This window comes from Strigops habroptila, chromosome 5, assembly GCF_004027225.2.
Source record: "Strigops habroptila isolate Jane chromosome 5, bStrHab1.2.pri, whole genome shotgun sequence".
Classification (NCBI taxonomy): domain Eukaryota; kingdom Metazoa; phylum Chordata; class Aves; order Psittaciformes; family Psittacidae; genus Strigops; species Strigops habroptila.
Window position 1 is genome coordinate 1,502,312 of NC_044281.2, and position 13,246 is coordinate 1,515,557.

At 45.2% G+C, this 13,246-nt stretch overlaps 1 protein-coding gene across 1 annotated transcript in view; it reads left to right on the forward strand.

The window, feature by feature from the left end:
* The window catches only part of ABCA12 (ATP binding cassette subfamily A member 12), an 84,164-nt gene that overhangs the window by 66,262 nt on the left and 4,656 nt on the right, over positions 1-13,246 (forward strand). Inside the window, exons 40-48 of the mRNA XM_030486202.1 lie at positions 854-959; positions 4,327-4,381; positions 4,834-5,011; positions 6,876-6,991; positions 7,586-7,745; positions 9,269-9,537; positions 10,417-10,627; positions 12,240-12,349; positions 12,960-13,104. Coding sequence (XP_030342062.1) covers positions 854-959; positions 4,327-4,381; positions 4,834-5,011; positions 6,876-6,991; positions 7,586-7,745; positions 9,269-9,537; positions 10,417-10,627; positions 12,240-12,349; positions 12,960-13,104 — 1,350 coding nt within the window. The remainder of the gene's footprint in view (positions 1-853; positions 960-4,326; positions 4,382-4,833; positions 5,012-6,875; positions 6,992-7,585; positions 7,746-9,268; positions 9,538-10,416; positions 10,628-12,239; positions 12,350-12,959; positions 13,105-13,246) is intronic.

The following is a 13,246-nucleotide window of genomic DNA, read 5'->3' on the forward strand; positions in this document are numbered from 1 at the left end:
TGTGAGGCCTAGGAGAAGCGATGTCAAGTTAAGGGATGTTTCAGAAAATAGAGCTCATGTAATGAATGAGCAGATGTTTTCACCCCTCCAATCTTATAACATCATCTTCGATCTGAACGCTATAGCTATTTCACATGTCAGATTTAATACCTGGAAACCTTGATAGTGTTGGAAGCAAGGCAAACTCCAGTCCTTGCTCTGCTAGGGCAAGGAGAATGAAATCACTGAGCATGCAGGATTCGGGGATATGCAAAGGTGGATGCTGTCGGCTGTGTTTAAGCTTCTAACCTTAATAGCCTAAGCTCTGTCCTTTGGTAGGTAACTTACACCTCCAACCTGGTTGGCCTAAAGTGGGTGATAGTAAATCCCCCCAAAATGCATGTCCTGTATTCTGATTTTTCCCCTCAGTCCTCAGGGTTTACTGTGGAGTAGGTAAGACAAGTTATCAGGAGCTGCTGAATGAGGTGATGACTTGCAACCTTTCCCCCCCTGGCTTTCAAGGGGTGTTGGACATTTGGCTGCTTCGACTTCCTGGGGAAGTCCCCACTGCTGGTATTCATCAGGTCTGAGCAGAAGCCAAGTTTCTGTACATTTTATGTCAAATACCCAGCTAGTGCTTCTTTCTGCTCTCCCAGAAGGCAAATGAAGCTGATGGGACTGCTTGTGCTGAAAGTGAAATGTGCTTTCATACTCATTCAGTACTTGATGTGGTTTAATCATTGGACTTTAACATGTAGAGCTTATGACTTTAGATAACAACCATGCAGTGATTCATTAGTGCAAGCAGAACAACCCAAAATGTTATCAGTAACAATTTATCCTCCAAATTGTTTTAATTTCTCAATGTGTGCAGGTGTGGTACAATCCCGAAGGTTATCACAGCCTTCCAGCCTATCTCAACAGCTTGAACAACTTCATTCTTCGAGCTAACTTGCCAAAAAATGAGACTTCCAGATATGGTGAGTGTCCCTTTACATGAGCAGATAATTTCTCCCCTTTGGGGGGAATATCATGGTTCTTTTGAAATTGATGACAGCACTTTCCTTGACTTCTATGAGGCCATTTCTTTATTCCCAATTATGCAATTCCTTTAAAAACAGAATTGAAAAAAATGAATAAATCACATATCTCATTTGTCTTTGTCAAAGACTCAGGGGAGGCGGGCAGGGAAGGACCCCAGCTCCTATGTAAAACACTTCCTTCGTCGAGAAAATGCCAGTGGTTGCTATTTGATTTATTGCCTCTCATCATGATACTGAAATAGCTGCCTCTTGAGAGGTGCCCACTAGTTATGCATAGAAAGGCTACTTCAGGTCATCTCTGGGGGTGGTTTAGGTTAGTGAATTTTAAGATGTCACCCTTCTGCTGAGAGCAACTCAGGTTGTGTGGGCATGTGTGTGTTTGTGTTTGAATGAGAATGACAGAGAGTGAGATTAAGTGAGAAACATAATTTTCAGCTATATTTTGCCTCTGACACACGCCATACACAGATTCCAGAAACATCAGTAGCCTGTCTGGGGTTATCAGTTCCCTTATCTTCTCCTCAGTAATGTAATGCAGCAACCTGAATCCGTGCTGATAAACCATCCACCCCATCTTACCACTTAGAGTTTAGCCTACGTTAAGGGCGCAGCATGGGCACACAAACAAGTCTGTGTATGTATGTCTGTCTTTAGAGATGGAGGGGATGCAGGGAGAAGAGAAAGATTTATGTTGATGCCATTTTGAGAAATCTTATACAGAGATTTATGGGATCTGACAAGAGTAGCAATTGATTTTCTTTGACAAATGGTGCCCTTCCAGCCACGTCCTGGTCATGCCTATCCCCCCCATGCCTCAGAGGCCTGCTGTTCCAGGTGATAGTGAAACAGGTGACAATGTCTCTTTGCTCATAAGACTATTCCTCACTGGTGTGTCTGAATTGAACTATGATGGAAAAGGCATCTTGGTCTGAAGCTGAGTATCATGCCATGACTTAAAGAAACAGCAGAATGCTGATTACAAGTCAAAACACCGTGTCTCTCTTTCCACCTCCACATACCAATGCACTCAAACTCCCCTCACAGCAAGCTCAGCTCACAAGAAGTGAAACCAAGTGCTTTGTCCCCACCACCATCCTAAAATGCCCACTGGCTCATGCCTTTTTTATTTGCAGCATGCCCTCTGGGTTAGAAGGTTCGAGCTCTTCGCTGTGCGCTGCAAGAGCGTATCACAAAGCTGCAGCCCTTGCCCCGGTGCAGAGAGAGGAGACCTGAGCCAGGCGCTTCCAGCCGCAGGAACATCCCAGAGCACCTGAATTATTAAGCAGTGAAGCTTCTTGTCCTGTCTCTGTATTCCCAACACATGTTGTAGTGAGAGGAAAGGCAAGAAGCTTGTGTGAACAGTCCAAGTTTTCACAGGGAAAGTTTGATACCAGCAAAATAACAATTTTCAGTGGGAAAGCATAGCAACGTTTTTTATTCCATCTGTCCTGCTGCTTATGTGTTGTTGGAAAGAAGTGCTTAGTAGTAAATGATCAGACAGATAATTCCCCACTTCCCACTAATGATCCAAGCCATAGAATGGAGGAAATAAAATGAATGGATGAGGATAGCTCCCCTGGGGTAGAGTAAATCCAGTTTGAAACACAATTGAACAGACGTTCTGCGCGGCGTGTTCCTGGTAGCTAAATCTATTTGTTGTTGTGACAAATAAATGATGGTTTAAGAACCATTGAAATGGCCAGATAAAAGTGCGTTGTCATTTCAGCAGTTTGAAAGAGGTGCCAGTCCCGCTTTAGAGGTTTGACTTAGACTGCATAGATTTAAAAAAATAAAAGAGAAAAAGCTTTTTACCCTGTCACTGAGCAAGTCATAATAGCTTTTGACTTATGTATATCGTGCTTTCTCCTCTCTCAATCCCAACCAACAAAGAAGAGAAAGCATTGAAATGGAAATTTTGACTTCTAGCCTAAGCTTCAGTAAAGGAAAATGGCTTTATAGTGAAGTATTAACAGATTAGGCAGACGGTATTTGTCTTTCTCTCTCTCTCTTTTAGAGAAGGGAAACATTTCCTGGCTGTTTGAGTGGCTTTATCAGCAGCCCAAGATTTTAATTCCATTTCTCTCACTGATGACAAGACTGAGGTTTTGGGGTTTCTTCCCCTCCGAAATGAATTTCCTGTGAAATCTTCACCTTCAAATTCATTAGCTCAGTATGCCATTTGGGCAGCTAAACCCTCACTCTCCTCCTTTCTGGTCCCCACGTCAGAATGCTCATTCTTACGGAAAATATCCCAGGAGAGTTCTTCCCCATATAACTGTGGAAAATCAGGCATGTGGCCGTAAGGAGCTTAAATTTTAGAGGTGGCACGTTCAAGCACATCTCTCTGGATTTAATAGCAGCTAGAGGTCATCCCACACTCCCTAAGAACTGAGGCATTTCCTTAGGTGCCTAAGGATGGATGGAGAACCTTGTGTTTCGGCACATAAACATCTCAGCCTAAACCCTTTCTCAGGTACTAGAGACCAAGGCAGAAACCTTCACTGGAGGATGGACCTAGCCCACCAGAGCCCACCACGTTCCACCTTTTGTTTCAGTAGCACAAATTGCCTCCAAACTGTGAAGAGCAATACCAGCATATTTTGGACTAGGTGTTCTCCTTGGTAAAGAAGTACTTAAACCAAACCTTCAGAAGGTACCTGCACATGAGCAGAGAATTTCTCCCTTGCAGCTCATGCCTGATACAAACCCATTTTTAAAGGATCCTTTTGGAAAACGTCACATGGGGCTTCCAAATGTAGTAACTAGATTTTTGCTAGTTCCTTTGGACATCTCAACAGATGCCTGTGTTGAGAAAGACCTATGTCACAGGAAGGTAGTAGGTGTGGAGGAAGGCAATAGGGAATGATTTGTTTCTGATGGTAAAAGAACAAATGAAATGAAGTGAGATCATCAAGCAGCAACTTCTTTAAAATGAAACGTATTCCTCAGTTTTGGATGTGTCAGTCTTGAGGAATCTAACCTAAAACACACAGACCTAAGAGCAAGTGCCTGATTTCAGGTGTGCGAGTGCTCTCACTGAAGTGAATGATACTGTCAGCCAGATAGATGCAGAAACAGGACCTGGGGTTTGAATTTTAGATCTGCAATGAAGTGAAGTCATAGGAAAAAAAAAAAGTATGCTCAAAATTTTGCCCAAGATCACACCAAGATGACAGAGCAAAAAACCAACTTTTGATCTGCTTTTCTTCTCCTCACAGTTTTATGTATTACCATATTATTAGGAACTGCTGAAGGAAGCTTTAAGTACCCACATCTTCAATTTCTTTTCTTTTTGTTTTTGTAGGTATTTTCTTATCAGCTCACCCATATCCTGGAGGACAGAGTCAAGAACAAGTAATGTAAGAAGATTCATGTGGCCTGAATTGTTTAGCTTCTAAAGGAGCAAACCGGCTTCTTGGAAATTAAAAACCAGCCTGAATTACTGAATATCTTTCTCTAAATGGTGAAACTGCTCTCTTCCTCGTCTTCATTCCCTCTGTGCATCAATATCATCCTGCTTGCCGTGAGAGCTGCTGATTCCTGTTAGGGTTTCTTTGCAGGATCCCACATAGATGTGGAGGTCACAGTTACAGCATCGCACATTTTTGTGCTTTGGCACAATATTAATAATTACATAATTTTCCTTTTGGCCTTTCCACCCAAGGCTCTGGTACAGTGTTATGACTCAGTGCTGTCAGTCCTTTTTGCTGGGCGTAATTAACATTAGCTTTGCTTCTGAGCTTTAAACAATGCCTCTGTGATGACAGAATTCTGCCACTTGGACTCACATCTTTCTTCTCTTTTTCCCCAGGCTCAACAGCTTACTCGACATCATAGTTTCAATGTCTGTTTTGGTTGGCTACTCTATCACAACGGCAAGCTTTGTGCTCTACATGGTAAAAGAACATCAAACCAAAGCCAAACAACTGCAGCATATTTCAGGCATTGGGATGACAACCTATTGGGTGACTAACTTCGTTTATGATCTGGTAAATAATTCACATTCCTAAATGCACCAAGAGTAGCATTACACAGCAGGGAAAAAAAATGTTCTTTATTTAAAGTTGGTTGCCTAGACTTCTTAATATTATTACTACCAAGAGTGTTATGTAGTAATTGTTCTCCAAGGCACTGAAGACTATTAAATGTGAACTGCAACACTGGATTTTGCTAAGTGAAGGCATTCCTACTCTCTGGAGTGTATGCAGAACACTCAGCACATTTATATGACAGTAACACACCACAGGCCAGAGCTTGATTTCAGTTTTAACATGCAAACAGTGAGCTGCTTTTCAGTTCGCTTGCAGGGCTGGATTAGTTGTCATGCAAGCTTTACACATCTGGGTAAGGCTTTGGGGCTTGAGGCTACAGCCATTCTGGAAACCCTGGGAGTGCAGGGTGTGACATTTCATAGCTGACACTCCTGTTGGGCAAAAATGCATTGCTGGGTTGAATGCTCTCTTTAAGATTATGTGTTTAAAGGGGTTTAAGTCAAGGAAAGCTACCAATACAGCTATATGCTTTCCAGGACCTGAGCAAGTTCCTTTCTACGGTGCTGCACTGCGCTGCGTAGATTTACCACCTTGTTCCTGTAGATAGTTGAGCTCCCCAGCACTGTGCTGCATTACGTGGCATAGGCATGCCCTTGTTCTCCCTGAAGTTAAGTTTCTTTATGGTGAAGAGGATTAATAGCACTGCTGGAAAGCATCACTGGGCTAAGAGGGTAAATATGCACACTCTGTAGACTACAGTGCTTTGTGTCTTATGAATTACCTTTGGTGCACGATGTCAAAGCCTCACACGGAGATCTGCAAGTGCAGACTATCTCAGCTCATGAGCTTTTGCATTGCCAGCTATGCTGTAATGGTGATCAGCTCTACATATCTGACACATTTCTATTGATGCAGTTCTGCTAGTGCTTAGAATCCCAGTGATATCATCAGTTCCTAAAAATATGAAATCTTCAAGGGCATTTGGGTGACCAGCCCCCTTTGATGCAGTGAGGTGTAAGGGCTGAAATCCCTTGGGGAATATGAGCCTCGAATCTTAATGCAGAGCACAGCTTAAGCTTCTAGGTGTATGGTAACACTGATGCACGCTAACAAAGGAGTCCTAACGATACAGTGCTCACCACTAAGTAGCCTAAACCGCCTGCTTGTAGGGGCTGCTGTGGTAAGGCAACAGCACATATATCTCCTGCCTTGCACAAAGGGCTTGAAAGGGGTCTGAAGGCAGCGTGGCTGGAGCCTGGCTTTGCGGAGCAGGGGTGAGGATGGAGCAGGCCTGTGTCTGCCCCAGCACTGCATACTTGTAAATCAGGCAGTGGAAGAATCCCCTGAGTCCCTGCCACAATCAGTATTCAGTGGGCTGAAACTAATCCAGCGCTCTTGGCGACTTGATATTTCGCACTGAATCCCTGCCAGTAAATTCTGTTAAATCCCAAGGCTGGGGAACAGAAGAACCTCTCAAGGCAGACGTTTGGTGGGTCCCTGGCTTGAGACTCAGCATTAGAAAGACTAGATTTACAGGACACGGTGAAGTGGTCTGACTGCAAGGCTAACAAAAACCCCAAAGGGGTATTCTTCATTCACAACCTTTGTTCAGGCACTTTCTGCCCACGATCCTGAATGTTGAATCTCAGCCTGGTCAAAGTGGCTTTGTGGGAATTCCTTTGCAAAACTCTCAAAAGTCTCAGGAGGACTGAGACCCCACCTGCATTTGGTTTCCCCCTTAGAAAAGCCAAGCTGCACTTGTGGGAGCAGATTCAGACCTGGCGTTGTTGTTTCTGCATAGTTCTAAGAAAATGTTTAAGAACTGTCATCCTGATTCCATCCTTTTAATATCATTTTGCAGGTACTTTTTATGGTCCCTATTGGACTCTCAATAGGAGTTATTTCATCCTTCCAGATACCAGCTTTCTGCAACAACAGTAACTTACTGGCAGTATTTCTGCTGCTGTTACTGTTTGGGTAAGTGTGGAGCTTAGTTACTTTAATATCATTGCACAGAGTGAGGAACTGGATATTGCAGGCTGCTGCAATTTGAGATCCAAGGGAGGAATATGTGGGCTTTTCTCTTCAATGTGCACTTTACACATGGTGACTAGTTGCTTTCAGGCGCAGCGAGCTAAACTACCGTTGTCATGCCTGCTTTATTCAAAGCAAACTCTAGGGGAAGGTATGTAAATATAGAGGGTCACAGTGACAGGCCAGGCTGTAAGCAGATGCTTACTGAACTCTGGCAAAGTTCAAGATAATAGAAGCATTTCAAAATCAGAGAGATGAAAAATAATCAGCACCACAATTCAGGGAAAGAGCAAAATGTCTCCGTGGCTTTGAATCCTCCAGGTCCGCTCTGCTTTCAGTCGGGGCTCCGTGTTCAAAGTATCTATCATAAACTTCTCCAAATTTTGACAGATACAAAGCCAGTTTTCCTTCTTTAAGCTCCTTATGTTAGTTATGTAGGTTAGTCATGTGCTAGAACAGAACTGTTACACTGTCTGATGTCTTTAGTTGTTTGTTTTCAATTACTGGAGTATTCTCTGCGCTGTTGGCAATTTATAGATACGCAACGTTCTCATGGATGTACCTGCTGGCTGGGTTTTTCAAAGAAACAGGCATGGCCTTCATCGTTTATGTCTGCGTCAACTTGTTCTTTGGCATCAACACCATTATTACTCACTCAGTTGTATTTCTGATCTCCCAGGAAAAGGCCACGGACCAGGTAGGAGCCATACTAATACTCGACCCTTGGTAAAGCAACAGGAGGCTCTTGTTGAGTTTGGTGGCTTTGATCATGTCCTTAGTATCTGGTTGGTTTCCAGATATTTCAGGTAGACCACAGAGAGGACGCTAGTTGCAGGACTTAATGGGGCTCCCTATAGACAGGACATGAGTCAAATATGACCCTTGCTTGTGTGTAAATCTGCACCTCCTGCAAAGAAGGAAATGATGGTGACAGAGGGAAGAATACAAAAAGAGAGGTAGAAAACTGCCTGTGCAGAGAAGAGCAGGAGGTGCATGGAGGTGTTTGATAACCACAGGCTGGTTTGGGTTGGAAGGGACCTTAAAGCTCATCCAGTTCCAACCCCCTGCCACGGGCAGGGACACCTTCCACTAGAGCAGGTTGCTCCAAGCCCCTGTGTCCAACCTGGCCTTGAACACTGCCAGGGACGGGGCAGCCACAGCTTCTCTGGGCACCCTGTGCCAGTGCCTCAGCACCCTCACAGGGAAGAATTTCTTGCAGCACGAACTGTGGAGAGTGACAGCTAGATGTCATGGCCCTGAGTCTGACGTGCTGCATTAAGCCCAGCACCACCTGTCTGTCATCTAGATCTGTAATGCAATCATCTTCTCCCTGCAAGGATGACAAATGACTCAGAGGCAGTGATGATTCCCCAAAGTAAAGCCTTCTTTTAAACTGAGATATTCCTGGGAATCACTGGGATTAAATGTAAATCTTAGAGTTGTTTTTTTACGAAGGGCAGTCACTTCGTACCACAATAGCTGGGTTGATTTTCCTCTCCAGCTGGGCAGTGCTTCTTTAGCAACCTTCTGGATTTCAGGGATGTGCACTTCTGATCATCTTTTAGCCCTCTGTGCCCCAGTGGCAGGGAGTCAGTTTCTTTCCATGCTAATTTACTCTCCTCTTTGCTCTGTTAGCTTATCCTTTCTTCTGCTAGAAACACACCAAATCTCTATGTATGAGGGTTCATGAGTGTGAAGCTGTGCACTGGGCTGTTTTGCCATTAATCGGCTAGAAAAGCCCTTCTATGTCTGTGAAAGACAAATCTTGTGTTTTATGGAGGTGCTAGTCCAAGGGAAGCAGCGAGGACAGTGCTCCAGGGGGGTGGCTTGTGCTCCACAGTGGGCTGCTATGGCAGCTGGGTAGTTTCGGGAGGCACAGTGCAGCTCAGTGGCAGGATTCAGATCTGGTTTATGGGTGGATATGGGGCTGCTGCATGCACAGGATGGGCAACTGGAGCAGCAGTGAGGGAGCCTGCAGGGAACTGGCTGCTGTTTACTGTGGGTGATCACAACCTCAGAGCTGCCTGTTGACTTTTCTGACCTTGTGCCTCTGAAACGATCTGTCTCCAGAGCTCTTTGCTCTCAATTTATCTCTGCTCTGAGACACAAGCAAATCCCAATGTAATTGTTACACTTCAGTCCCACGGTCAAACCTATGATTTTATTCCATGAATAAAAGCAGTGACTGACCGTGCTGCTGCTTCTTGTTGCTGTTTCCAGGGCTTGCACGATCTCGCTGAAAACCTGAGGCATGTGTTCCTGCTCTTCCCACAATTTTGCTTTGGCTATGGCTTGATTGAACTGTCGCAGGATCAGGCGCTGCTGGGCTTCTTAAAAGCCTATGGAGTGGACTACCCTGACAAAACCTTTGAGCTGGACAAGACCACATCCAAGCTGTTTGCCATGTTTCTCCAGGGCACTGTGTTTTTTGCCATTCGTCTTACAGTCCATGACAGGATGATTCAAAGGCTGTGGAACAACATACTAGAGTAAGTAACATCCGGAGCCTCGCAATGAAAACAGACCAAGCTGGTGCTCAGTGGTTTAATTCTGGGGTCTCACGCCATCATTGTCAATTACAAATCCCATAAATTTCCAAGACACTTTGCAAACATGGAGTAAGTTTTCTCTGGCATCAGTCCTGGTACCTAGCAGTAATTAGTGTATTAACTAATAGAGGTGTAGGTTACTGGGCTCCCTTGGTAGTCCTTCCTGGCTGAGACTGCAGCCCTTGTTTCAGGGCTCTAGGTTTGGGGGGCAGATGTTCTGATGGGCAAGAGGGGCAGACATTCGGTAGGTCCCTGGCTTGACTCAACATTGGGCACTTTCTGCCCACAGTCCTGAATGTTGAGGCTTAGCCTGTTCAAAGTGGCTTTGTGGGAATTCCTCTGCAAGACTCCTGAAAGCCTCAAGAGGACTGAGACCCCCCCACACACACACATTTGGTTTCCCTTAGAAAAGCGAAGCTGCACTTGTGGGAGCAGATTCAGACCTGGCGTTGTTGTAGGAGCAGTCAGGCCATTGACAACCACCTCTGTTAGAACCTCCCTGTTCCCTCTGGCTTGGGTGCACACAGGAAGGAGTGAGAACAGTCCTGTCACCTGCATTATGAGTGTGTCCACAAGGCAGGGCCTGCTCCAGCTCAGAATATTTGCTGAAAAAGAGAAAAAAATTGGCATGAAAAAGAATTCTGGTTTTTAATTCCCTAAACGGAGCAAATATCAAGAGAGAATAGAAACTGTCTGTATGTCTGAGCATTTTTTTGCGTGCTCTAGGATCTCACAGGACCTTAGGATCTATCCCAAGCACACAGGCCCACTGCTGTCTGCTTGCCAGAGGGTAAGGTCCCCTCTCTTCCCTTGCCATAGGTTCCTGTTTGACAGAGTACATGGCAAAGCATCACTTCTGGCCCCTGCAGCTGAAGAGGACGGGGATGTCCAGGCAGAGAGGAACCGGGTGGAGTCTGGCAAAGCTGACTTCGACGTGGTGCAGCTCCAGAACCTCACAAAGATCTACCACCTCCCTCACAAACGCATCGCGGCTGTGAAAAACATCAGCCTTGGCATTCCTGCTGGAGAGGTAAGCGAGGGGAAAGGGCTGCTGGCACCTTCCACCCTGGGGAGGGAAACTAGAACACATCCACAGTCCAAAGGTCATCTTCTCTTCTGGTCCTTGCTGCTGTCCCAGCACAACTGTAGTGGTTTGTGCTGCTCTGACCTCTTCCTTCCTTCGCCAGATTTGTGGGTTCTTGGGGTTATGGTAGTGCCGAAAGGCTCCTGGTGGATTTGGGACATGAGTTGACAGAATGAAGGCCCTAGAAAGACAAAAAGTGGATGGGACAGTGATAGGACTGTATTCAGAGCAGAATGTCTGCATGCTGTGTTTGTACAGCACCTAGCACAGCCTGGGGTGTCACTGGGGATTAGCATATGGTAAATGAGGGCAGCAGAATTTGTCCAGTTGCAATTATTCACCTAAACTGCACGGGAAGCAGTGAGTCAGGGTTATCTGCTTGTATTTTCCCATCAGGGGAAGACAAATCACTTCAGCTGAACACCCATTTCCATGAATCAGGACTTAAAACTAACTCTAAAGAAAAAACATTCTTTGGCCGTGTCAGTGCAGTTCTGACTCATGAGAGAAGACGGGAGCACACAGAGCACCTCTCAGCTCCAGAGGAAAGGGGAGACCAGATTCTACCTCAGGCTCTGCGCCTGACTTGTGGGGAAGCTTGGAATTAATCCTTGGTACCTGATTTCTCTTAATTGCCTGGATCCCAGTGAGATGAAAGGCCGTAGGGTGCTGGGCAGGAGGACAGCAGTGGAGACCGTGGCACTCGTCTTTCTGGCAGAGGACTTTTTTCCAAGCCCCAACTGGCATCAAGGTTTCTACTCTCTGGCAAAAGTCACCCTGATGCTGGTGGGGTTTAGGGTGCCAGTCCTCATGTGCCAGCAGAGGCTGTGGCCCTGCACTGCAGACTGTGCACAGATCCTGTCCCTGCGTGGACCCCAAGGTGGGGAAGAGCCTTGGATCGATGCTGGGCATCTGCAGTGAGCCCAGCACATGTGGGTGTTCAGATCAGCTGGTCTGTGCTAATGACATGAAAATAACAGTAATTATCAGCACAATGGTGATTGCTTATGCAGCACACAACTGCATCTCTCCAACCTTAGCAATAAAACATAGATTTTAGCATGAGAAACTGAACTGCACTATAGGAAGCCAGTTCTTAATCTTATTAATGTACTGCATTAGGGAGATTATTTGACAAAAATCTTGTGTTGCATTAAGGTTTTATGAATGACAGCACGAACCTCACTCACCTCGTTCCTATGAATAGCTCTGTTCCTGTCAATGGGAGGCTTTGCCCAAATGAGATGATGAGGATTTGGCCTGTCGGATGAGCTCGCTGCAGAAATGCACCTTGCAGTGAAAGGAATTACTCTGTTAGAGACACATCTTTGATTCTTCACCATATTAAACAAACGGTCCCAATGTAAGCTGCAGTATATTGCACCACAACCAACCTCCATTATAATGCTCGTGTGCTCTGAGTACCTCCACCTGCAATTCATCTTGCTCAAGGGGTCCAGAGAAGAGACAAGATGCACTGAGCACTCATCTCAGAGCAGTGTTTCTGCGTTATAAATACAGTGTGGTTACGTTTCTACTTTTCTCTCCCACAACGCAGTGCTTTGGCTTGCTTGGTGTGAACGGAGCTGGCAAGACAACCATCTTTAAGATGCTGACAGGTGATATCGGAGCATCCAGCGGAAGGTTGCGGGTCCAGGATCATTCTGGGTATGGAGGATGTGGTTTCTGGGGAAGGCGCATGATCAGGTCAGCCTGGGAGCAGTTTTTAAGGCTGGTTGGCAAAAGAAAAGAAATGTCAAAGTCTGCAACAAAAAATTCAAAACAGAGCACAAATAAATAACGCAGGGAATTTCATCCTTTGAAGATGGTGTGGTTGCTTCCCTGGTTGCATTTGGCTCTTGTACCTCCGCTGTTCTCAGTGGTGTTTCTTCCACTTCATTCCATTGCAAATGGGATCAGACTTAGATCCTCAGCTGCGTGTGATCCCGCTTCTGATCTGTTATCTGGAGACTAGTAGGACTTCATCTCAAAGTGCTCTTCAACAGCAGTAGGCTTGGTGGTAGCCGTGCCATCTGAAGTGCTGGTAATCAGAGAGCTATGTACTAGACATCATGGCTAACAGACATCACCAGTCTAATTCTTCCTTTGGGGAATTGAGGGCCTAAAAGTTGAAGGTCTGCAAATTCATAGCATTTTCCTTCAAGGGTTGGGGAAGTGAGTAGGAAGCAGCAGAAAGGATTTTTCTCTCTCCTGTCTGATTCCAGAGTGCATTGGCAATTCAGTGTGTTTAAAATGACTTGCCAACTTCCTTACACAGGTCCTTGAATGACATTAGTGAGGCACACTGGTCACTCTTTGGCTACTGTCCTCAAGAAGATGCCTTGGATGACTTGCTGACTGTGGAAGAACACATGTATTACTATGCTAGGCTCCATGGCATCCCAGAGAAAGATATCAAAGGAGTGAGTAACACTGGGGATTGACTTAAAGCATTTTCCAGTTATTGAGAGCTTTTACATTGATTTAATTAGTCTTTCAATAAATAGATATGCACATGGTAATTTATGCCTGGACATTGGTGTGAAAGCAGTACTCTTGCTCCCA